Source organism: Notothenia rossii (genome assembly GCF_949606895.1).
Source record: "Notothenia rossii genome assembly, chromosome: 4".
In the NCBI taxonomy this organism is placed as follows: Eukaryota; Metazoa; Chordata; class Actinopteri; order Perciformes; family Nototheniidae; genus Notothenia; species Notothenia rossii.
Window position 1 is genome coordinate 70,311,295 of NC_136902.1, and position 26,740 is coordinate 70,338,034.

At 39.9% G+C, this 26,740-nt stretch overlaps 2 protein-coding genes across 2 annotated transcripts in view; one reads left to right on the forward strand and one right to left on the reverse strand.

Moving 5' to 3' along the window:
• The window catches only part of LOC307035563 (uncharacterized protein), a 120,398-nt gene that overhangs the window by 84,931 nt on the left and 8,727 nt on the right, over positions 1–26,740 (forward strand). The window lies entirely within an intron of this gene.
• LOC307035561 (SR-related and CTD-associated factor 4-like) overlaps positions 1–26,740 on the reverse strand; it is a 38,163-nt gene that overhangs the window by 5,831 nt on the left and 5,592 nt on the right. The window contains exons 9-16 of the mRNA XM_079675060.1: positions 25,994–26,090; positions 25,650–25,733; positions 25,435–25,520; positions 19,063–19,250; positions 8,577–8,677; positions 6,707–6,820; positions 6,473–6,629; positions 6,275–6,369 (exon numbers count right to left, since the gene is read on the reverse strand). Coding sequence (XP_079531186.1) covers positions 6,275–6,369; positions 6,473–6,629; positions 6,707–6,820; positions 8,577–8,677; positions 19,063–19,250; positions 25,435–25,520; positions 25,650–25,733; positions 25,994–26,090 — 922 coding nt within the window. The remainder of the gene's footprint in view (positions 1–6,274; positions 6,370–6,472; positions 6,630–6,706; positions 6,821–8,576; positions 8,678–19,062; positions 19,251–25,434; positions 25,521–25,649; positions 25,734–25,993; positions 26,091–26,740) is intronic.

Sequence of the window (26,740 nt, forward strand, 5' to 3'; positions counted from 1 at the left end):
TACATTAATTCCACAATGGTCATTTTGGTATTGCCACCATAGTTGAACATTTTCAAACCCGACACGTAGTGTCTTGAAAGGGCCAATATACGACATTCAGCTTTATAGCTTTAATTCAGAATTTGGGAGTGGATTGCCTAATCACATCTTTTAACATGAAGATGCTTTAGCAGGCAGTTAGCAGCTAACGGTGGTAAGAGTGTTGACAAGGCTAAGAGTGTTAACGTAAATATTCAGCGACGGCTCAGTACTGCCACCTCTGGTCACAACAGTGTATTCAGCGATAACCACCATGTAAGCGCAGAGTGGTGTTGGTTAGCTAGCCTGTAGTACACGTGCTAATATGCAAACGCGGCTGGCTCAGCTACCAAAATAGAAACTAAAGAAGCAAACACAAATTATTTTTGTTCTGTGCTAAGGAGGACAAAAAGATGTATATTAATGTTCTGAATTTTGTTTAAAGCCTTTAAGTTTGGGATTTGCATTAGTGAACCTCATTTGAAGGGAGTAAGATGTTGAGCAGCTCTAAAAGCACAATTCCAAGGCTATTGTTGACTATATATCTATTATATACAGATATATATACATATACATACACACACACACAAACACACACTTCCTGCAGCAATACAATTAGCCACACAAAGAACAAAAAATGACAGAATATAATAGTAATTTGTAAATGTAAGCAAAATAACCTATTTGATGCTGTTTAAATATGGTATTGCAAACATATAATTAAAATAAAGAGAAAGAAGTTCATTAGTCAAACAGCCTTAATGAAGTCAGTAGTCTGGGGATAGCAACAGATGGGTCTGCTCTTACCCTGGTGTTTCAGTCCATCAGCAGAAATACAGGAGATCTGCTGCTCCATTTTTCCTGCACGTGATTTCCAATTTGGAAACCCCACGAGTCAGGCAGCTGGGCCTTGGATCTCTGACGGGTATCAACTCAGTTTTTTCACTCCTGTCAGTATAATTCCTTTGTTCTTTGTTTACACCTGCTACTTATAAGATATGTGAAGACATGGTAATGAGGCAGCTCTACAATAAACTGGCCTTTAGAACTTCATATCTTACATTATTTATGAGTAAACAAATGGGATGAAAAAAAATTCAATTCCATTTTATTATGAATGAGCCTTACTTTCCAGTGTCATCTAAATGTTGGAATCCCAACATCCAAAGAGAATTTCTTTAACACTCACCTTTGTGAGGCCTCATGTGAGACGGGTGTAATTGAAGAGTTCCTCTCTTTTTCTTGAAATATCAATTCACTTGAAAGCGACTGAAAGGAGAAAACTGTTCAGTTTATATAATAATCCACGTTACAGACTGAGATACATTAACCAGAGGCTTAGTCAGATCTGTGATGTCTAAATGCAAAGTATCAAGCTTAACAAAGAAATGCAGCAGCTAGCAGATTTACAACACGACATCCGAATCTCCTAAATGTTCTATTTTAAATCAGACTAGAGGACGTTAAAAATGTTGAATTTAAAAGCCCCTTTTAATCATTAACAATTCTGCAGCTATTTGGTCAACATAAATGTTATTTTGATGCTTTTTTATATATTAATCTTCTTTCAACTGGGCCTTCTCAGTCCCTCAAAGACTGACAAAAAGATTATACAAATATTTTTGTATTTATTTTTTTGAAGGTTTTGCAAAAGTATAACTAAGAAAATGTGAAAAGCTATACTGAGAAATGAAAGTGCAATCTATTCATTTGATTTGGTTTTCTTTTAACTATAACAAAGAGTTCTCAAAAGGTAAATAAATAAAAATAATAGTGGGACCGTTTAAATATTCAGTGACATTATGATATATGCTCACCATGTAAACTACATAAGTATTTTTCACCTTTCATAATCGTTGTTTATCATGTTCTAAATAAAAAGTAACACCCTTGGCTTAGACCTTAATTTTTTTACCTTATCCACTTCATTCCGAGGGACGGCAACATTTGCAACCAAAGGATGTATCCACTTTACTTCAACATGCCTCGTTACCTGTAGGATGAATGGCTAACAGTTGCACTTGAAAAATCCTGTAAAGTCTGGTTATAATTCCACTGAAAACATCTCAATATGCTGCCAAACATGGACCAAGGGATGAAAACATCCTGGGTCAAGATTTTTTAAGAGTGTTAGAAGTAAACGTCTGATATTCTTCTTCTGACCTTCCAATGAAACACAGGGTAATACGACCGCCTGACCCTAAGGATAAATGATCAAGCTCTTAGCCTTGTGGTTAAAAGACTTTTTTTGTAATCACACCAATATTAAGACATTTTTACAAAGTTCAGTCCCACAAACCACTGTAGAAAAGTCCATGGGAGTATTTCTGCTTTTTCAGGTGAATTATTTATTTTCATCCCAGACCACTTCTCTCCTTATTTGCTGCACTAGCAGATTGCTGACAGTAAAACACCATCCTCTTAGAGCAAAACACACACCACGTCAAAGTAGTTGATGTCATTTGACACCTGTACCACACACCAAACCTGCCATACAAACAGAAGAGCCAGACAGGGTACAGAAGCTAGGATGTCCCCATCCAGGCAGCGAATTTGAAGAAATTGCACTTTCTTGGAGTGTGGACGAGTTGAAAGAAAGGAGAGCTGCATGTCTCGACACTTACACGTGTGCCATGGCACTGTTTGTGTGTTCGACAACATACATAGAACAAAATGTTTTGTGTGTGTGTGTTTTCATACAAGTCATTCGATGCAGGCTTAGTTAACTTACATGAGACCGGGCCAAACAAAGCATAAGTCGCTGCTCCTTACAATGCTCAACAGATTGGAACAATGTCATAGATTGCTAGATAACTGAAAACTAAAAAGGGTTTTGCATTACTTTCCAAGTATTATATAATGCTTTATAAGATGTGCACAGGCAGAGCGCAGAAGGTCAAACCTGTATATGCATAAATGAGGTATCTCTGAAGGAAAAAACATCTTTAAATTTGCACAATTCACGTGGCAGGTGCCATGACCTACACCAAAAAGGCCAAACCTGCCAAAGATGTTGGCGGTTAGTATTATGTCTGGTAATAAAAAATGTCCTTTCTTTAATCCCAAAAATGATATCACAGGGGCATTTCCTTGAAAATAAAGAAAGTTCAGTGCTCATTATGTTTGCCACCGGCTGCCTGACCAATTTGTGTAGTGTTGGATACAAAATTAATAAGGTGATAATGCTGAGGATTTAGAAGGCCTATGTGCAGATTTCTATAAAATCCCATAATGCAAAGAATTCAGAAAAACAGCGAGGCTTAACACTTCAAGACTTAACTAACATTCCAAATTAGCATTTTGTTTGTCAAATAATTAGACAGAAAATATGGCAGCTTTTAACTGGTGAAATAAAATATAAACAAACCTCAAGAAGATGGAGAGCTTGATTAAATGCAGTTATACATATTGGCTGACTTAAAATATGGCTGATGCATAGAAGACATCATATTATTCTAGTCATCAAAACAGTGCTTTTAGATCTGTTGCTCGCATGTATATTTTATATTCTTTAGTATAAAGTGACTGGCAGGTGTGGTCATGTTGCATGTTATTTTTGCATGCAAACTTCAGGTCTAGAACTACACAAATGCAAAGCAGAGGAATTGGTAGGTTTTCATGGCATAGCGTAATAAATGAAATCAGTCCCTTGGACTGAAAGCTTCTCAATGAGGAGGACATTTGAAAGGGTTTGGGGAAGTTCCACAGTATTAGGAACCGGCTCACTGACCTGGCAGTTCCACAGTAGGAACAACAACAATAATGAAATCATGCATTTTTTACAGTTGCTAGGACAATTTTGTCCACAAACAGAATACATATTTATATAACATGATTGAGAAAGTTGACAATTGGGCACAACCCTTCATTACGGCAAAAACAAAGGGTTAATCCAAATAAGTGTAAGTGCCAATGAATGATTTTAATCTTGCAACTCCATGAAATGGTATTAATCTAAATAAAAACATTTAATCCACAGGCAATAATACAACTAAAACTATTTTTTGGGTTGTTGGGTAACAAGAAAATCATCTGAGTGTGAGGAACACAGCTTTCAACTTTTAAGAAGATTGTCATCAAAAATAGGGTTAGGCCTGAGCAGTACTCATTTCCTCCAACCTCAATACTTTTGCCATGACTTTCTTGCACAGGTTTGAACCTGAATATTAAGGTCAAATGCATGTGTTAAAAACAGACCATTGTAGGATGGCTTAGCTATAATTATTTCTTGATCATATTTTACATTGAGAATTAAAGTAAGCTAAACAAGAGCCACGTTATTTTTCTGTTCATTATCAGGTGATAGGCTAACAATTCAACAATTCAACAGGAATACTGAGCTTTGTTAATATTCAAGACTGAGCCACACAAATGATTTGAGTAGTTGGGCCGCTTTGGACTTTGGAGAGTAAATAACAGCAGACACTGAAGATCCTGTCTTACACTGTCCAGTGTCAAGTAAAGCACAGAAAACTGCTGAATGAACTGCATTACATGGACACAGGGTCTGAACAATGGCCTAGGCCTTGCTTTCTGAGGCAATATTCCCATTGCCAAAACATCTCAACAAACAACAATCATTCTTCCTGTTCAGTTTGCATGGTGTTGCTAATGACGCTCTCGGCTTACCTTGTCTCCCACTTGGACACTTCCTCCCAATCAGGCCCTTAAGTCCCACCAGCAGCCGACAGCACTCAGAAACTCTCGACCGCAAGACATGTGAGCAACCTTTCTTCACAGAGGAGTGCCGTTGAGCACGCACGCCAAGTATGGCAGGTAGCAGACAGTGCAGCTGGATTTTTCGGCATAATGTGGTCATGAATTTGTAATTGGCTTTGAAATGTTTGCAAAACTGCTAATACTAAAACTTAGATGTTGACCCGTCAGAGATGTGCTTTAATTGAATTTCAACTCAATATCAGTTGGTATATTCTTGAGTTCAGGATTCACCTCATTGCAAACAAAACACATTTTACCTCAACTATATATTATAAATATGTTTGTCATTCTACAATTTGTTTGCAAGTGGATACTAAAACTAAACATTGTTTAAACAATTACCGGCAACCTTGCCAAACCTAGACATTCTGTATTATAGAGGTCAAATACCGAACAGAGAAAGGATCACATAAATGCTTCCGTCTACACATACCACAGTAAAGTTTTTTATAATTCCCACTTTATTTGAATAAATTATACTGCACAGTACACGGTTACTGAGTGAAGATGCAAATTCTTATAAAAGGAAAAGAAAAACGTATGAATAAGCATTACTGGATGTAATGCCTATCAGCAGAAGAGCTTATCTGAATTGTGGTCGGATGTATAAAAGAAATCACCAGATTTGACTTTTATTTAGTCACTCTGAAACCACCCTTGATGAAGTAAACAATGAGTCACATGATGAAAACCCCTCTTAAGAGTAAATACTGTGATATTTATTCAGGACACAAACATGACAATTTCTCCCTTTAATTCAGCACTCCCAAATACTCAGATAGCATTGAAAATACTGAGAAGGTTTTCTAAGTCTTGGGCAGTACGTTGTAACATTTGACTGTTTACGGCCGCTTTGAGATACCTTAATATAACATGGGTCAAGCTCCCTACTCAACACCAGATGGAAGTCAGTTTTCAAATGACTTTGCTAAATAAGCCAGTGGGTGACAGCATCAATACTGAGTTAATTCTACAGATGTATGGCAAACGTCTGAAACTGAAAATCATCATAAATGTTTTGTATCTGTATTTTGCTTAAAATAGCGAGCATATCTGCATGAAATGCCCTTTACTTTCAACATTAAAATAGCGAAGGCATCAGTAATGTTCAGATGGTAATGTATGACCCAACTGTGCTTTCACTGAACTGCAAATATTGTAGGAATGGGTATTTCCCCTGGTCCATGATACTAGTCCAATTGAACGTTTTTGTAAGCCTTAGACAGCTGCCATGTGTAAACCTTGATTGGCAGAGAATGTCTTCCTGATGATGTATTTTTAACATTTTCCTGTATGGCTCCATCTTACTATTTCCTATTTTATTTAAAAGTTGTTGGCACGTCTGCAGTGACTTGGTTTTGAAAAAGATAAGTGGGTGGTTCAGATAAGCTCCAATACTTATATGCAACAATAATGTATTTTCCTTACAGCCTCCACAAGAACTCTTGTGAAGTAAGCATCCAATACCAAGGCCAATATACCAGAACAAATGAGCAGATTTAGATCAGAAAGAATGTTTAAAGACTATTAACATTACCTGAATGTGAGCAGTGATGGTTCCATCTGCTGGGACACTCTCCAAGTCTCCATTTACAGCTGCCTTGTTATTGATGTCCTTGCCATAATTCCACTCTGTGCACAATGGAACATACATGATAACGTTAGAGAAAAAAAAGTTCCAATAGCCAGCAGCAGGTAAATATTGGCTATGCTTAGGGTATGGGTAAGTGTTTACCTGTATTTAGTGTCTCCACGTCCAGCATCCCCCCTTCCCGATAGGTCTCCAACTCGTCAACTTTGACTTTATTCCACGGGATGTAGGTAACTCCACGTTCAACATCCCAGAACTTTTTGTGCGCTGATTTAATACCTTTGTTCAAAGCCCAAGCAATCTAAGCAAGAATGAAAGTTAAAGATCACCACTAGAACAAATATAACAATGGAAATAATTAAATAAATGTTTATGTACCTTTACAGGTTTCTGATTGACTTTGTATGAGCCCCTGCTGAGTTTGGTTAATGCTGTATTGGCATCTTGTCTGTGAACCATAGCAATATAGGCACAACCCCTCGGAGGAATCATCTGAAAATAAATAAAGTCAATTGTGATAACTTGATCTCAAGAACACAAAGGATTATATATATATATATATATATATATATATATATATATATATATATATATATATATAGGGGGCAAAAAAGTATTAGTCAGCCACCAATTGTGCAAGTTCTCCCACTTAAAAAGATGAGAGAGGCCTGCAATTTTCATCCTAGGTATACCTCAACTATGAGAGACAAAATGAGAAAAGAATAATCCATAAAATCACATTGTCTGATTTTTAAAGAATTTATTTGCAAATTATGGTGGAAAATAAGTATTTGGTCAATAACAAAAGTTCATCTCAATACTTTTTTATATACCCTTTGTTGGCAATGACAGAGGTCAAACGTTTTCTGTAAGTCTTCACAAGGTTTTCACACACTGTTGCTGGTATTTTGGCCCATTCCTCCATGCAGATCTCCTCTAGAGCAGTGATGTTTTGGGGCTGTCGCTGGGCAACACGGACTTTCAACTCCCTCCAAAGATTTTCTATTGGGTTGAGATCTGGAGACTGGCTAGGCCACTCCAGGTCCTTGAAATGCTTCTTAAGAAGCCACTCCTTCGTTGCCCGGGCGGTGTGTTTGGGATCATTGTCATGCTGAAAGACCCAGCCACGTTTCATCTTCAATGCCCTTGCTGATGGAAGGAGGTTGTCATTCAAAATCTCACGATACATGGCCCCACTCATTCTTTCCTTTACACGGATCAGTCGTCCTGGTCCCTTTGCAGAAAAACAGCCCCAAAGCATGATGTTTCCACCCCCATGTTTCACAGTAGGTATGGTGTTCTTTGGATGCAACTCAGTATTCTTTCTCCTCCAAACACGTCTAGTTGAGTTTTTACCAAAAAGTTCTATTTTGGTTTCATCTGACCATATGACACTCTCCCAATCCTCTTCTGGATCATCTAAATGCTCTCTAGCAAACTTCAGACGGGCCTGGACATGTACTGGCTTAAGCAGGGGGACACGTCTGGCACTGCAGGATTTGAGTCCCTGGCGGCGTAGTGTGTTACTGATGGTAGCCTTTGTTACTTTGGTCCCAGCTCTCTGCAGGTCATTGACTAGGTCCCCCCGTGTGGTTCTGGGAGTTTTGCTCACCGTTCTTGTGATCATTTTGACCCCACGGGGTGAGATCTTGCGTGGAGCCCCAGATCGAGGGAGATTATCAGTGGTCTTGTATGTCTTCCATTTTCTAATAATTGCTCCCACAGTTGATTTCTTCAAACCAAGCTGCTTACCTATTGCAGATTCAGTCTCCCCAGCCTGGTGCAGGTCTACAATGTTGTTTCTGGTGTCCTTTGACAGCTCTTTGGTCTTGGCCATAGTGGAGTTTGGAGTGTGACTGTTTGAGGTTGTGGACAGGTGTCTTTTATACTGATAACGAGTTTAAACAGGTGCCATTAATACAGTTAACGAGTGGAGGACAGAGGAGGCTCTTAAAGAAGAAGTTACAGGTCTGTGAGAGCCAGAAATCTTGTTTGTTTGTAGGTGACCAAATACTTATTTTCCACCATAATTTGCAAATAAATTCTTTAAAAATCAGACAATGTGATTTTCTGGATTTTTTTTCTCATTTTGTCTCTCATAGTTGAGGTATACCTAGGATGAAAATTACAGGCCTCTCATCTTTTTAAGCTGGAGAACTTGCACAATTGGTGGCTGACTAAATACTGTTTTGCCCCACTGTATATATATATATATATATAATATAAATGTGTATTTGTTCAGACTTACATTGATGGAGTCGATCTGGCCAAACTCTTCCAAAAGGGACATCACATCGGGCTGCTGAGTTTTCTTATCCAGCTGTCCCACCCAAAGTGTAGTGCTGCAAACTGAAGACAAAAGATTGTATTTGCGACGGCTTGGAACATGGAAGAGACTTAATTTGAGTTTAACTCTACCATCTATTCAAATTTGAATGCTCAAACTTTTACATTTGACTAGCATATGTTGTCATCGAGATGGTTGACTTCGAATTTTAAATTTAAACGGTTTAGTGGTTATTACTCAGATGCCCTAGGAAACCCGAATGAATGAAATTATAGGCAAATGTTGGTTGTCATGAAAATCTAGGTATTAAACTTAACTTGGGCCCTGCTGACATTTTGGTTGCGCTCGTATTGTCATTTTATCTTAGGAACCTTCCTAACGGAGTGAAATTACCCGGAAGTACCTCCGTGGCAGCCATGAGAAGAGCTGTTTGAATTCTCTAGATCAGGGGTGACCAACCAGTCGATCGCGATCAACCGGAGATTCCCAGTCGATCGCGAGATGTGTCTAAAAATAGAACAACAATATTCTGTTTTATCGTTAATGTCCTATAACAGGCCTATTCAACTGGCGGCCCGCGGGCCAGATGCGGCCCAGAACCAACTCCCGAGTGGCCCAGCCTCCCGTAGCTAAATTCCTACACTAGTACAGACAATGAACGCAACACTCTGCGTTGCATAGAAACCACCAAACCACAACGCAGCACGTTTTTTGAAAGTGCATCTAGTGGTGCTAGTAACGGTGGTCCTATGATAGCAACTCTAAAACATGTCTCTCTCAACACTGAAGCGTAAACAGAGACAAAACGGTCATTGATCTTGTGGAGCAGATCCAAGTTAAGCTGGACCTTGTCGCGACCGACTTGAGCACGGGTCGGATGCTGCATTTTCCGACGCTCCCCAAACATATCACATCTCCGGCACAAATCACGGATGTGATGATAGATTTCATTGCGAGGTTGAAAGAGAACTTTGCCGGTCGATTGGATGGACTTGCTCTGCCCACAGAGGTGATGGGCTTTGCCAGAGACCCCTTCACTGTTGCAATAGAGGGGGACGTATCCACCAGAGCAAAGGAAGTGGTCCCCTGCATCGACAAGGGGAAATATACACTGGAACTTATTGACATGCAGCGCACTAACGGGCCAGCGAAGATTTGGAGTGATGTCAAAAAACAGCAGTTCCCTAACGTTCAGAAAGTAGCGATCTGTGTGCTCAGTATGTTTGGATCAACATACACATGTGAATCAAGCTTTTCACACATGAACTCAATCAAAAGTAGCACTCGCTGCTCCCTGACTGACAGCACTCTTCACCAATGTCTTAGGATTGCATTGACATCCTATGAGCCAAAAATCACTGCTCTTGTTCAAAACAAAAAATGTCCCTTCTCCCATTGAGAAAGTCAGCGATGACAAATCACAAATGAGGTGATAGTAAGCACCTAGTTTACTATAGTAGACGTGTAGTGTAGTATTCATTCATATAGTTACCCGTATCCCTTGTTATGGGTTTGTGCACTGAAGGGTTTGACAGTTCTTTCTGTATTCATTTAAATGCACTTTGTAATGTGTCTGGGTCAAATGTGACCAAAACATATGATTTTTTTGTTATTACTTGAAAAGTGAAAAAATAGTATTGCTACAGTACTACCTCTTTGTGTTGCATTGGAGCTCTTTAGCTGTTTTTTTTGTATGTGAGGAAATTTATTAAGACTGCTATTATTGTATTCAGTAAATGCACTTTGGGATGTGCCTGGTTAAAAAAGAATAACCTGACTATTTGACTTCTAAAGCAAACAAATGCAATGCTACAACTGTGCACTTTTTTTCAGATTCTGTTAAACGAATGCTAATTTGTTGTGTTTTTATGCACTTTTTGACCTACCTTTGTTAGATGAACAATGAATACAAATTGTATGTTTTTCATCGCAGTAATATGTGTTGGTTTAAAATGTGTCACTACCCGCTTTTTACAGGCCGCTGAATGTCTGGCCCAGCTGAATTTTGTAGTTATAAAATCTGGCCCAACTGAATGTGTAATTGAATAGCCCTGTCCTATAACATAATCTTCCTGTGCCAGAATAATGCACTTGAGCGCATCAAAGCTTTGTGATTGGCCGGCGTGACCCCACGTGTCGGGGCGTGGCTGATGGGCAGTGCACTAGTTCGCTGACGTTGTCCGTGTCAACAGGAGTGACAGTCCGTACACACACAAGACCGCAATTATGGCAGAAGCAAAAAAGCCCAAAATATATAATTTTCACTCCGAGTGGGAGGATGATTATTTTGATATCTATTCCAATTCAAAGTCCATCTGTCTCATCTGCAATGAGCTGCGTGGCTTTATCGAAGAAGGGTATTTTAGGAGCGGCATTTCAAAACAGTGTACAAACGCTACGAGACGAAATTCCCTCCTAATTCTGCCCTACGCTCCCAAAAGGTGAGGGACCTGAAAGGACAGCTAAATGCACAGCAGTCCATTTTCACCAGGCCCAACAACAAGAGCAAGGCTGCTACCATAGCATCTTATCGTGTCAGTCAAGCTCTTGCGAAACACATGAAGTCTTTCAAAGACGGCGAAGTTGTGAAAGAAGCATTCCTGGAGGCTGCCGACGCCTTTTGGGGGACAGTAAAAATAACAGTAGCATTTCAACAGGTTTTTGATATAATAAAAACTCAAGTTTGATACCGTTATTAAATCAGCTGTAAGTTTTAGTTTGTTTGAACTTATTAATTATAATTATTGTACAAAATGGTATAAGAATGCAAACATTAAGATCCGTTCTGTTTAAATTGATTATAGTCTACTATCAATTCAGGTTAAGAAACTAGTGTTGCTTGCATCCTATTTTTAAAAAAGGCATTCATTTTTATACTCTACTAAAATGCAACAAAAAAAGGGTTTGATTCTATTAAGTTTGTCTTTTTTATTGCACTTTGGCAGCAGATTCCTGTGTAGCTTCAGATTTGAGTTGTCTTATTAGTAAGCCTAATTTTTACTTTTGTAGCAACACTATTTTTATATAATGGCAAAGAAAGGGTTCAGTGGATTTTATTTTTTTCCTGTGTCATATGTGGCAGCACTGTTCAATGTTTCTTGAAAACATTACCCACTGTAGTATGTGACGTGTGAATAAACTCCAACTCTGTATCAACAACACTGTTGTGTAACTTCAGTTAAATACTTGTATGTGTGTAGATTAGAAAGAGGTAAGATAAAGGATCTGCAGTAGTTTATGAAGTATTAACCGTACAAAGGTCAGTTTTATACAAGTAGAAGTGTGTATTTACCTGGTAGTAGGCTGTCAGTAATGGCTACGCCTCTCTATTTGGACTGGTAGATCTCGGCAGACTAGCAACTTTAAAAGTAGCTCTCTGTTCAGAAAAGGTTGGGCACCCCTGCTCTAGATGATAGGAAAGGAGCTAGGAAAGGAGCTTTCAAACTTCCTTTACAACCTCCTTTAGTTTAGGAACCTTCCTTTACGAAAGAAAAGGAGAACATGCTGTCCTACAATACCTTGCAGCCGCAACATTTACCGTGACAACATTCGGCCGTACACATCATTTCTCGGTCATGATCCGTTGTTTCTATCATGAAAGTTACAGTACTTATTAAGTTATTTAAAGACGTATGTGGTAAGTTGCCAAAGAGCTTTGTTTTGTACGTACAACACTATAATAATTAAAAGGAGAAATATGAACGTTACTCTTTCACTGAAATTGTCAAATAAAGTCTCAGTGTTTACTGAGCTGTGTGGGGTTTCTTAAACCTTTGAATGGTGTTAGACACAGAGATAGATGTTAAGGACTAACAATTTATAATACATATATTTGTATTTATTTAAAAATCTTTTAATACAATCACACGTATTGGGATTCATGTGGATTAATACGTGTGGACCGGAGGGGGGGAGGGGGGAGTGACAACAATAAGTTTCACTTTACTTTTTTATTTCAATTCCAACCTCGGTCATGAAGAATATATGTTTCACTGTTGTCCCCATTCATAAAGCATAAAACAACACCACAGGAACGCGGTGCAGTCTCTAGATGCGTTTATAGTGGTCCGCCGTTCTTATTAAACATCCACGTAGTCCGCTGTATAGAAAACTGTAGTTTCTCCACAGCAGACGCACATTTATGACATCCACTTGCGCATCATAAACACGTCGGACAGTGTAAGTGCAGTCGTATTCTCAAAGCACCGCAGTCTCTTCTCCTAAAGTCCTTTTGAATTCTCCTATCCACTATTCCTTAACCCTGTGACGTTTCACACCGAGGTCAAGGGATAGTGGATAGGAAAAGACGATAGGAGCAGATTTTTGGACGATTCGACTTTGTCTTTTGAAGGTTCAATCATGTCTTGTTAGCTTGTTGGGGAAGAGGTTAAATAACGCTCAGGAGTGAGGCTACATTTTGGCAAAAGTGGTAAAGGTGACATGGCCAAATGCACTGGGGTCCGTTGACCAGAGTTCCCGTTAGCCTGTAATTACCGGACTATGACTAAAATGATATGCTAAAGACCGGCAAATCTAAATCTCTCCGGTCAAAGTGTCCGGTCAAAATAATTTCCCCTTAGCGCAATATCGCATCAGTTGCGCCACTTATGTGACAGACAAGAATAGTATGTGACAGACAAAAGAGTATGTGACAGACAAGAATAGTCAATTCTAATGTCTAACATTTCATGTGGAGAAAGAGATGTCTTGTATGGGTTGATTGTGCGTTGATCTGTTGGTAATGCCTCGGGGTTCCGGTGGGCATGTAAACAAATGCATAATGCTGCGCTATACTTTGCGGCCTCACCCGGTTGCAAGAGAGTCAGAGCTCGTCCCTGCCTCAGTTCTCATCGCTACCCGTAGTTGTAGCGGAGCTTGGCAAATTTGCTGATTTTGACTTTAAAAAGCGATTGGAATCATACATAAATCACACTTACATCATAGATCAGTGGAGACATTTTCTTATTATTCCTATTTAGTTTTTCTTTAGTTGTTTTTCCGTTACATTGGAGTATGACAGGTGCCTCCCCTGACTGCACGTCGCTGACACTTGGATCTAGGGCTGCACGATATTGAAAAAAAAACTGACATTGCGATATTTTTTCCCCCTGCGATATAGATATTAGGGTTGCCAGAAACTGTTGTTTTCTTGACTGGAACATGTTTAACAGTACAAACACAATAAACGACAAATAAACCAACATCAACATGATGTTGGTTTATTTTTTGTTATTTTCTAAAGTGCCTGCCATTGCCTTTACTTGGAGATGCGCTATGCGCAGCAGTGCTGCGTCTTTCTCTGTAACCTCTTAGACCAACGTCTTTTCGCAGAGCTTGCATTTAACTTCCTTTGGACTTGTAAGTTCGAAGTAGTTCCACGAGGAGGAACTCTTTTTACCTGCCGCTTTGTTCATCTTTAGTCGCACGTGTGAGGGAGAGGGGGGGTGGGGGCGGGGTCGGTGTGTAGCGTGCTGCAGCAGCAGTCTGCTCTGCACGCAGGCTTCCTCCAAGTTTACAGTAAAACAAACTGGTGGTGTGACCAATGGCCATATACAATTATTAATACTATTACTATTATTAGCATTAGTCTATATTTTGGTTGAAACTAAGCCAGAAAAAAAAAAAAAACATAAATAATAATTAAAATATATATACCCAGGGTATATGCAGAAATCCTGAGGTCAAATTTAATACCTTTTAAGACCTTTTTTAAGACCCTTTCCATACATTTTAAGACCTCATCGCAACTTTGAGTTCTAACCGGTTACATTGGCGACACACTTTACCTCACATTGACTATATTGATTGTAAGATAGCACAACTAAACAGAGTGCAGACAGACTACTGAAGCCTCCTCTCCACATGAACTTCAGCCCTGGCACATAGGACGATGCTCTGACGTCATCACCCTCACACATTTGTCATATGTTTACAAAAAACGATATATGTTAAGACTTTTCTCGTTCTTAATATAGACTATATTAGGGTCAATATGTGTTGACTTTACTTTAAAATAGCAGATCTCTGTGACCGGATATAGTTTGGCTTAGACCCCGGCCCCACGAGGACGCATACGGTAAAACGCATACGCAAGCGCAAAAAAGTATTCTGTTCACACGATTCATTAACGTGTCCGTTCACACTAGACCGCTGGAAATGCTGGAAACGATGGAAACGATGTAGTACATATGCCAGGCCTGTAAGTGGCGCTGCTGCCGCCACAAAATACACCAAAAGCAGCGAAGAAGAACCCGGAGCATGGTTGCCATGGTTGCCCTTCTATTTATTCTCCGCGGTGGACGGCGTGTTCTCCTGCTGTATATATCTCAGGTAGTCCACCAGCAGATGAAAAACACCCACCTCTCCGGCTCTTCCAAGGGACGTGGGAACCTTGCGGCAGAGTTTCCGTTAAAAAAATGTTCCGCCGGTCAACATGTCCGTTAAAGTTTAAATCTTCCGTACAAAATTAGAAAAGTGCAGATCAGAGGTCTTCTTTGTTCATTATTGAGCTATAAAAAGATTGATAACGACTCTGTTCTCTGTATAATAATATTTAATAAACGGTGCCTGCCTCTCTTTTCCTCCCCCTCTTCTGACAGCCCAGCAGCAGCAGGAGACGTGGGGAGAGGGAGGTGGGCTATTTCATCGTTATCAGAAAATGATCATATAGGGCTTGTACACGGAGCCGTTGGACCCCCAGAGCGTTGCGTATGTCAGTCTACCCACCTTGGGACCCCCCTCCCTCCCCCCTACACAGAGCGGAGCAAGGCAATGAAACTTAAAATAAGAAGCGGCATTTTACGGTGCGCTATGCATGGGGCCGCCTTGAGGGGGTTTCCCCGACATGTCGTTTCAGTAAATTAAAGGGTGTTTCATGTTGTCGTTGCTGTGGGACTTCTTAATACCTTGGAAAATGCCGTCTAATACTTTTTAATAGCCTTAATTTTCGCTGAATTGATTTATCAACTTTTAATACTTTTTAAGACCCCGCGGACACCCCGATACCGATAAATAAAATCGATTTTTAAAAATAATATTCGATTATGGAGACTGTAATGAATATTCGAATAATCGAATAATCACTGGCATCCCTAATAGATATAGCGTTTTTTTTTCACTATATTTAACCGGATGAAGGATTTTAGTCACGGACGTCTGGATCTTCACTGGTTGACTCATCATACCTTAAGTCATGATCTAACACAGGTGTGGGGAACCTTTTTCCTCTCAAGGGCCATTTCAATTTTTTCAACATCCTCCGAGGGCCGTACAAATTATTGACCTCTGCTTAAAAATACTAAAATCACAGCCCATTCATTTGGCCTTTCTTTCATTCTGTGCAAAGAAAAAGCAGCCTCTTAATCCAGATATTTGACCAATACATGACTCACACATGCACGGTGTGGCATGACCACCAAAACAGAAAGATATGGACACAAGATGTGTGCAAATGTATTTAGTTTCCTATCCATGTGAACATGATTTAAGTGGGGGGAGGGACCCAACCTCCTCTAGGGGGGTCCAGGGGCATGCTTCCCCGGGAAGATTTTTTTTTAAATGTTGAAGTTAAAAGCATCAATCTGATCTGGTGCACTTTGAGAGCAACATTAGGAGATCTATGGATACATCTCTCAACACCCAAACAGAAATGGAAGCAGATTTTCTTTATGGATATTTTACAAATCACTCCCCTTTCAAACTGTATTCTTGTTTATTAATAACAACTTTTTTTTACTGTCATACAGTATTTTATACCTGTTTACTTTATTCTCTTGTTTTTTTATAACTATAATGATCATATAAAGATGTGCCTTTACCTCACTGGTTGTAGAAAAAGCTTCTTATATTCGTTAGCATAGCTAGCTAACCAGATGGTAATAACAACAAAGTTATTGACTGTATGATCAGTATGACATGAACAGATCGCCACTGGGCTTACAACTAAGACACAGACACGCAAAAACGGCGGCATGTGTACGGCTCCTTATCTGAAGTGCCGGAGCCGCGTTCTGGTGCTCTCCATCAGAACTGCACCCCTGTCAGACGAGACATATACCACGTGGTGATACATTAGGCTCGTGTTGTGTTCAAGGACCGTGACCTTGGCCAGGAAAAACAGGCACTTGCTTGTTTAATTATTTTGCGGTCTAGATTTCTTTAATCTTGTGTTTATAAATTACCTCGAGGGCCGTACCAAATGGTCTCGCGGGCCGTATACGGCCCGGGGGCCGGAGGTTCCCCACCCCTGACTTAACATGTCATGATAATGCATGTTGCTTACCCTCAAATAAGGGGGTTCATCTGTGAATGAAGAAGAGAATAACCTTTTTGTATCCAAAATAGTTCCAGATGGCGGATGTTGCTTTTCTTTTTGGAAGTAAATCTTCATTCTCGCCGGTATTGTCCTCCTGTGCTTTGCTCATTTTTTACCGGTGTTTTGATGGTCTGCAAACTAGCGGGGAGGGCCTGCTGTGATCTGATCAAGAATGATTGTGATTGGTGGTTTGCTGTGCATCCAGAGCCTGCATGTCACTCACTCAAGTACCCCAGACATGAGAGCCGCGCAAGTTTTCCTTTTGTAGCAAGCAGCAAAATAATTGTAACATGAAGTGTTTTAGTTAATTTACCTACTTAATATCGCAAGTCTAAAAAAAAAAATGTATATTAATAAAAAATATATATTAATATACACAAGTTATTGAGCCGTTTCCGCTCTACATCCTGAACTCCTCCCTTCGATGCAATGCACTTCCGTTTTGGCGGACTGGGTTTGTTTTGCTAGCTAGCTCCGTTGTGCCGACAAAGCACTGATATCGCAGAGACAAAGAGGATATAACAATTACAACATGAAGAAAAGTGGTTCGGGAACTACGTGTGCGGTAGTTGGTTGCAATCACTCGAGAAAGCACCTGAACGAGTGGTTAGATAGAGAGTGCTACGACCACAAACCAGCACCCAGCACCCAGCCATGTTGTTCATTAAATACAGATAAACACAACAAATACTGCATGCATTGTATTTTTTAATATTATATATGAATATTTTCATAGTGATGTAATTGTGTGGGCTGCTTTTATATTTTAATTTGTAATACCTGTTAGGATTAAACATGTGATCTTTCTTGTTGAAGCCATTTCTTTAGTTTCCTCTCAACAATTAATTCATTCAGTGTTATTTATGTACAGTATGAGCTTAATATGAATGATGAACTGTGTTAAAAGAAATTGTAGCACTCTAAGGAACATATGAAATGCAATAATGCAATAACAGTGCAATAATGAAATTAAATTACATCAAACTTTATTTTCACTCAAACAGTACAGGCACATATGATATATTGCACAGCATAAAGAGATCATGTAAATTGTGCATTATGTAAACAACAGACAACTGTTGGCTCCTGTGGGCATGACCTAAATAAGGCAGTTTATTTTGGTTTTAAAATGCTGAGATATTTACTGCAGAACTGTAACCTTCCCTCAACAAAATCGTCAACAATTTTCGGGAGCATGTGGGCAAAGTAGAATGTGCGCAGCCTTATGATATGCCTTCAGACTGTCCATTGCTTTTCCATCTATTGCCATGGATTGAACGAAGTAGGAGCAAATTTTGCTGTACGTTATGCTGGGCCACGTCGTCATGTTATCCTCCCAGTTTTGCACTGAATTCGGGTGGGGGAGAGTAACGCCATCTCCAGTCAAAGAAGTAGAATCGTGTTCCCAAGCTAGCATCACTGTTAGCATCGAAATCGCTGTGTTTACACCAGTGCCCGTCTGACTGTTTACACCGGTTTACACCGACAGACGCTGTGCAAAAGACTTCCGGCGGAAATGAAGTGCATTTGTGTAGGGTTATGGCGCTACCCGTGGTTTGGCGCGTAAACTTGTCTATACATGCGAATATCGCGGTTATCGCCATGACACAATATATCGTTCAGCCCTACTTGTATCGCAATGTTCTAACACCTGATACACTACTTGACAATTTAGTTTAATCGATACGCAAATTCCTATTTCTGATTGGTGAACAGCTGCATTGCAAATAATCTACAATTTCCAGCTTTGAAATGATGTACACAATGTTTATTTGACACATAGTGTTGACTTTATGCACCTAAACATATTTTCCTCTTCATATCAAAATACAAAAAGGATTCTGACAAGTAAACAACTCCAGAGTGTGCAAGATAACAGGCGCTGGCAGTTGTACTGTACATGTCTGTGGCTATGCTTCAACATTATTTTTTAAAGAAAAGTCAAAACTAAATATCAGAATGACGTGAAATAAAGTTTTCCTTGAAGTCTGCGACTCATTGACTCAATGAGCTTTGCTATTGCAAGTGTTTGGTTTCAATGTTGTGTTTCTGTAGATTTGTTTTGTTTACTGTTTTGTGTACTGTTTTGTGTACATATATTACATTAACAGGTTTATTTCTGTTAGCACTTACCACTGAGTGTCTGGCTTTTTATGATGGGAAGGCCTTTCTGTCTGCGCTCTCTGTCCTTCTCTCTTTCATTCCTGTCCTGAGAACCAGAGCGAGATCTCAAGTGCTGTTCTTTGGAGCGAGAGGTAGAGCGCCGGTGCCTCGGCCTTCTTGAGCGGGATGAAGATCTTGATCTTCTTCTCTTGGGAGATCTGAAACACACACAAAAAACTGCTGAAATATGTTGTTCACATAGAATTAAATTCCTGGGAGGAAATCCTTTCACCATTTACTTAGTAGTGTCCAACATGAAGACGGAGTAATGGGACAATGGGTTGCCCTTCAACCGCTACATGCTTTCTGATGTGTAACTCTAATACTTAGAATGCATTGACTATTGCAACTGTTGATCTAATATTGTCTTAAAACCCATAAACAGTAGTTATGAAATAGGCTTTTAGCAGGTGTAAAATGTACCATGATAAATAGGGGTGTTGAAATGAATCGTTTCTACGATGCATCGTGATGCGGACGATTCTGCATCGATGCAGTGACAGAACATAATCGATTATACAGGACTGTCTCAGAAAATTAGAATATTGTGATAAAGTTCTTTATTTTCTGTAATGCAATTAAAAAAACAAAAATGTCATACATTCTGGATTCATTACAAATCAACTGAAATATTGCAAGCCTTTTATTATTTTAATATTGCTGATTATGGCATACAGCTTAAGAAAACTCAAATATCCTATCTCTAAATATTAGAATATCATGAAAAAGTATACTAGTAGGGTGTTCAACGAATCACTTGAATCGTCTAATTAACTCGAAACACCTGCAAGGGTTTCCTGAGCCTTGAAAAACACTCAGCTTGGTTCAGTAAACTAAATCACAAGTATGGGGAAGACTGCTGATCTGACTGCTGTCCAGAGGACCGTCATTGACACCCTCCATCAGGAGGATAAGACACAAAAAGAAATTTCTCAAAGAGCAAGCTGTTCACAGAGTGCAGTTTCAAAGCACATCCACAAAAAGTCTGTTGGAAGGGGGAAATGTGGCAGGAAACGCTGCACAACCAAGAGAGATGACCGCAGCCTTAACAGCATTGTGAAGAAGAGTCGCTTCCAGAATTTGGGGGAGCTTCAAAGACAGTGGACTGAAGCTGGAGTCCAGGTATCAAAAGTCACTGTTCACAGACGTGTCCGGGAAATGGGCTACAATAGCCGTATTCCCATGGTCAAGCCACTTCTGAACTCAAGACAACGGAAGAGGCGTCTGACTTGGGCTAAGGAAAAGAAGCACTGGACAGTTGCACAGTGGTCCAAAGTCCTCTTTTCAGACGAAAGCAAGTTTTGTATTTCATTTGGAAGTCAAGGCGCCAGAGTCTGGAGAAAGGCTGGAGAGGAGCAAAATCCAAGTTGCTTGAAATCCAGTGTGAAGTTCCCACAGTCAGCGATGGTTTGGGGAGCCATGTCAGCTGCTGGTGTTGGTCCACTGTGTTTCATCAAGCCCAGAGTAAATGCAGCTGTGTACCAAGAGATTTTAGAGCACTACATGCTTCCGTCTGCTGAAAAGCTCTATGGAGATGAGGAATTCATTTTCCAGCATGATCTGGCACCTGCCCACAGTGCCAAAACCACCAGTAACTGGTGTACTGACCATGGCATTACTGTCCTCGATTGGCCTGCAAATTCCCCTGACCTGAACCCCATAGAGAATATGTGGGGTATTGTGAAGAAGAAGCTGAAAGACACCAGACCCAACAATGCTAATGAGCTAAAGGCCGCTATTGAAGCATCCTGGGCATCCATAACACCTCAGCAATGCCACAGGCTGATTGCCTCCATGCCACGCCGCATTGATGCAGTAATCCGTGCAAAAGGATTCCCAACCAAGTGCTGAGTGCATTAATGGACATTTTCAAATGTTTGATTGTGTTTTGCTGTTATAAATCTTTTTTTTTTTACTTGGTCTGAGGAACTATTCTAATTTTTTGAGATAGGATTTTTGAGTTTTCTTAAGCTGTATGCCATAATCAGCAATATTAAAATAATAAAAGGCTTGCAATATTTCAGTTGATTTGTAATGAATCCAGAATGTATGACATTTTTGTTTTTTTAATTGCATTACAGAAAATAAAGAACTTTATCACAATATTCTAATTTTCTGAGACAGTCCTGTAGTGTCATAACGTTGGTCCTTGAATTTACGGACGCAGCTTTACAATAACGTTTCTTTTTTTTATCACACGAATATCCAAGCGATCGGTGAAGCAGAGATCAAGGAACAAACGTGACATCGGCACAGCGACACCAAACACGGAGCAGCTTTCTCCAGCAAAACAAGCGACACCAGTCCAGAACCAACAGGCAGAATGACCCGCTCTGAATCAGTCCAGAACCAACAGGCAGAATGACCCGCTCTGAATCAGTCCAGAACCAACAGGCAGAATGACCCGCTCTGAATCAGTCCAGAACCAACAGGCCGAATGACCCGCTCTGAATCAGTCCAGAACAAACAGGCAGAATGACCCGCTCAGAATCAGTCCAGAACCAACAGGCAGAATGACCCGCTCTGAATCAGTCCAGAACAAACAGGCAGAATGACCCGCTCTGAATCAGTCCAGAACCAACAGGCAGAATGACCCGCTCTGAATCAGTCCAGAACCAACAGGCAGAATGACCCGCTCTGAATCAGTCCAGAACCAACAGGCCGAATGACCCGCTCTGAATCAGTCCAGAACCAACAGGCCGAATGACCCGCTCTGAATCAGTCCAGAACCAACAGGCAGAATGACCCGCTCTGAATCAGTCCAGAACAAACAGGCAGAATGACCCGCTCTGAATCAGTCCAGAACCAACAGGCAGAATGACCCGCTCTGAATCAGTCCAGAACAAACAGGCAGAATAACCCGCTCAGAATCAGTCCAGAACCAACAGGCAGAATGACCCACTCTGACTCAGTCCAGAACCAACAGGCAGAATGACCCGCTCAGAATCAGTCCAGAACCACAGTCAGAATGACCCACTCTGAATCAGTCCAGAACCAACAGGCAGAATGACCCGCTCTGAATCAGTCCAGAACCAACAGCAGAATGACCCGCTCTGAATCAGACCAGAACCAACAGGCAGAATGAACTGCTCTGAATCAGTCCAGAACCAACAGGCAGAATGACCCGCTCTGAATCAGTCCAGAACCAACAGGCACAATGACCCGCTCTGAATCAGTCCAGAACCAACAGGCAGAATGACCCGCTCTGAATCAGACCAGAAACAACCGCAGAATGACCCGCACTGAATCGGTCCAGAACCAACAGGCAGAATGACCCGCTCTGAATCAGACCAGAACCAACAGCAGAATGACCTGCGCTGAATCATCACACACATGGATTTATGTTTTAGAAAAATACTCCCGTTATCATCATGTCAGGTTTTTGGTGGATTTAATCAAGTCTTGGATTGCAGAGTATGAATTGCTATTTTTAGTTGATAAATACTTGTGTAAAGTTTGTGAGGCAAGAGGAAAGCTTCCGCGATCACTGTTTCCTCTCTATTCCTCCAAACCCCGCCCTTCCCTGAAAATAATGAGTGACAGGCTGATAGTGACCTGATAGAAACTTTATTATTCACTTAACCTGTTAAGCCCTGAGCCTGTTTTTCACGTCTCAGGCTCGAAAAGGACATTCCCAGAACAAATGACCATATCTTCCCTTCTAAAAAGGGGTAAATGAATAATCTTTTTTCTCAAAGTAATGATAAACCTGTTAGTTGGATGTAAAAAAGTCAGAATCAAAATAGATGTTTTTTATTTTAAAGAAAATTCAGATTGAACATAGTAAAAAACTGTAAATTATAGTGTCCGTCCACAAATTATTTTGTACTTATAGTGAAAACTACCCTTTGATGATGGTAAGGTAGACTAAAAGCTTTATGAATCCAACGTACAACATGTAATAAGTACCCTGTATCAAGATTGATGCAAAACAAGTGACATGTGACCTTTTTAGAGAGGTTTAGCAAAAAAAAATCCACATCTGAGGTGATTTGGGTGGAAATGGCCGTTTTTACCGTTTCTCTGGAACCCATAGAGTGGTGAAGTCACGCCCATCTACTTCCGGTCCATGGGACCTTATTTCGGAAAAATTAGGCAATGAAGTCAATGAAGAGAGAAAACTTATCTTTTGATCCCGTTTGAATTGTGCCATGAATTACAGATATGATGTTTGTCAATCTTAAAAAATCATTTCCATGGCAAAAAAGTCACAGTTTGTCGTAAAACTGTTGAAATATAAGACTATGAAAAATACGCAACTAGAAAGACTACAAATCCCAGAGTCACGTAAGTGATGTCATAACTGTTTTACTCCACTAAGAGATAGCTAAGATCAGCTGGCTAAGATAAGATAACTTTAACAAGATGCCTGTGTGCTTAGTACCAGGTTGTTATCATACCAGCAATTGGTCTTGCTCATTCTTTCGCTTCCCGTCTGATGAAAGGACCAGGAGTGGCTGGATCAAGTTAGCCACCTAGCTAGTAGCTAGCACGTTAGTTAGCATTACAGCGTTTTCATTTTTATTAGCCTTAACATGAAGTAACATTAAGTAACCCAACATGTTAAACAGTAAGAGTAGTAGTCATATTTCGTAAACCCTTTGAAGAGTACTGTCACACCGGTGTGATCATTCTATAATACACAATTTAAACCCGGGAGAGAAATGCTAACGCTACATTAGCATCTGCGATCTTTTCTACTTCACGCTATCTGCACAAATGGTTGACATTACACATTAAAAAGACCAGGCCGTTCAGAGAGAATCAAAGGAAGCCAGGCAGGCAGCTTTACATGACATTCTTCTGGACGTGTTTCATTGTGGTGATAGTGAGGGTAGTCAATCCTTTGTTGACAAGACAGTAGTGACGGCCATCTTGTTGACGTGTGTTGTTCTGCTAGACCAGAGATGTAGTTCATTGAGCGTTTCACACAAACAAATGTGTTACTTCACAGTTTTACGACAGCATTTTTTTTTTTTGACTTGCAAAATTATCTTTTAAATTGACAATCATATGTGTAATTCTTGGCACAATTCAAACGGGATCGAAAGATAATCTTTCTCTCTCCATTGACTTTAATTTTTCCGAAATAAGGTCCCACGGAGGTCCACCGGAAGGGGAGGGACTTTGCCACTCTATTGGTTGATTTTGGTGATTGACATCTCTTTTTGACCCTTAGAGCCAATAGAATCGACGGGAAATTTTCCCTCCCTCCCCAGCCACGTCAGATCCGCCAACACTCTCACATCATTCAAACAATCCCTCAAAACTCACCTTTTCACTCTTGCCTTCAACTCCTAATCAATTATCCCCTTGCCCTTATTCCTCCTAGCTTAGCACTTTCTACTTTTGTCGTTATTTTGTTTTACTTGCTTGTAAGCGCTTTGAGCACCAGGAAAAGCGCTTTATAAATGTAATATATTATTATTATCTCACGATCAGATCGATGGGTATGACGTGCTGCTACGATAAGTAATAAGGGTGTTATGAGTGAGTTTCTGTGCAACACGGCGTTGGCATTTTTAGCTTGTGGCTATATCATAGGCTCAGAACTAGCTTTGTGGGTTAAAAAAAAAAAAAAGATCAGTTAGCTGAGTTTCTTCCCGTTAAATGGATATAAAACATTCATAGTTTATTGAATATTCAGATGTCCTCAGACGCTGTTTCCTGCAGATTACGCATTTCTCTCTTCCCCCCCCCCCCGATATGGGGGTGCGGTGTAGAAGAGGTTAAACAAATGTTGATCTCTGATTTGAGATATGATAAGATATGATGAAGCTCACTTAATCTCATATATTCATAGGATTAATGTATCAGTAAGACAGAGAAAGTAAGTCGCACCCACATGCACTATTTCTGTTTTTATATTCTGTTGTAAATACGCCTGTTATCTGCTGTGTTCAGACTTAAGTCATGTGTGTGATGCCACGTTCAAGACATTTGGTGTCTTTTTTTTAATAGAAGACCGTTGCTAGAAGCTGCAGCTAGACTGCAGAAGCATTCGTTTTTTGTTTTTGAGGATGGAACAATTTCACACAGATATAGGGAGGCTAAAACTATACAAATATTGGTTTATAATGTAATGTCAAGACATTTATGTTATTGATTTCTGACGCAGTTTCTACATAATACAAAGGGAGTTCATATGTATTTACTGCATGTATTCATTGTTGAAAAATAAGCCATAATACAGAAAATGGAGGATGCAACGCATTGTTATGCATCGTGATATCGAATCGTGGACAGGACAATCGTAATCGAAGAGTGAGTCCAGTGAAGATGCACAGCCCTAAAGATAAACAATGATGACACTGATTATTTGCTATGAACACAGCCTCTTACCTTGAGCCAGATCTGGATCTTGATCTCCTGCCATAGCCTCTGTGTCTGCCCTCCCGTCTCATAGATGAGTCTTCTCTTGAACTTCCCTTTAAGACAATGATGACATCACAATTAAATGTGTACATCACCACAGGTCTCCAATTCAAATGTGAGCCAACAATGGCACTAAGGAGAGCATTAAATCAGGTTGAACTAAACAAGGTGTGAAGATTTACCCTTGTTTGTGAATAACCCTCATTTATGGAACGGTATCCATCGATCATCATATGATGTTCATCATGACTCAACCCTCCACCGTGCTGAGGGATGACAAAGAGACAGCCGCAAAAGATAGTTGAAAAAAACAGATACCACAGAATCATTGAATACAGTAAACTCTAAGCTAAGGCAGTTCTACACAATTACTCTCTCACCTCATCATTATCTTATCGTTTGGCTGACACCACATTGGACAAATTGTTTATCAGGCATCATAATTGTGGGCACATGCTGGTTTGCGAGCTTTGCTAAATTGAAAAGTGAGTTGAGTAATTATATAAAAGCACTTGTACTTGGTTACCTCTACACCACCGATCTGTCCCGTCATATGTGGATGAACAGTATCTGTGTTGGGAATCTGGCCAGGAAAATGGTTAAACACATGTCCAGGGATACCTCTGTAATGACAAAATATATACAAATTGTGAGTTTGGGTATGAAAGACCTACAAAGCTGTAAAGATTTTTAAAAATAAATGTCACCTTAACAATAATAAATCTAGGCTTTATTCAAGGCATATATTTTGACAAGTAAGAAAAGCATAGGCAGGGATGCAAACACACGTATGGTGAAAAAAGAGAGAACTATTCGAAGCAGGAAAAAAAACAGCGTAATATACCATCTGACAAAGGCCTGTGCTATAATGCTTCAATTAACTGGCTATTCTTTATAATATACTCAGATCAATAGGAGACGGAGATGTTAAGTTATAAATAAAGGGTTTTTATTATTATTTACAGCAGGAGTGGGGAACCTTTTTCCTTTCAATTTTTACAACATACTCCGAGGGCCGTGCAAATTATTGAACTCAACCTCTGCTTAAAAAAACTAAAATCACAGCCCATTCATTTTGCCTTTCTTTCATGCTGTGCAAAGAAAAAGCAACCTCTTAATCCAGATATCTTAACATGACTCTCGCATGCATGCATGTGCACAGTTGTGGCATGACCTCCAAAACAGAAAGATATGGACACAAATGTATTCAGTATCCAATCCATGTGGAAATCATTTCAGCTTTTTTAAATATTGAAGTTAAAAGCATCAATCT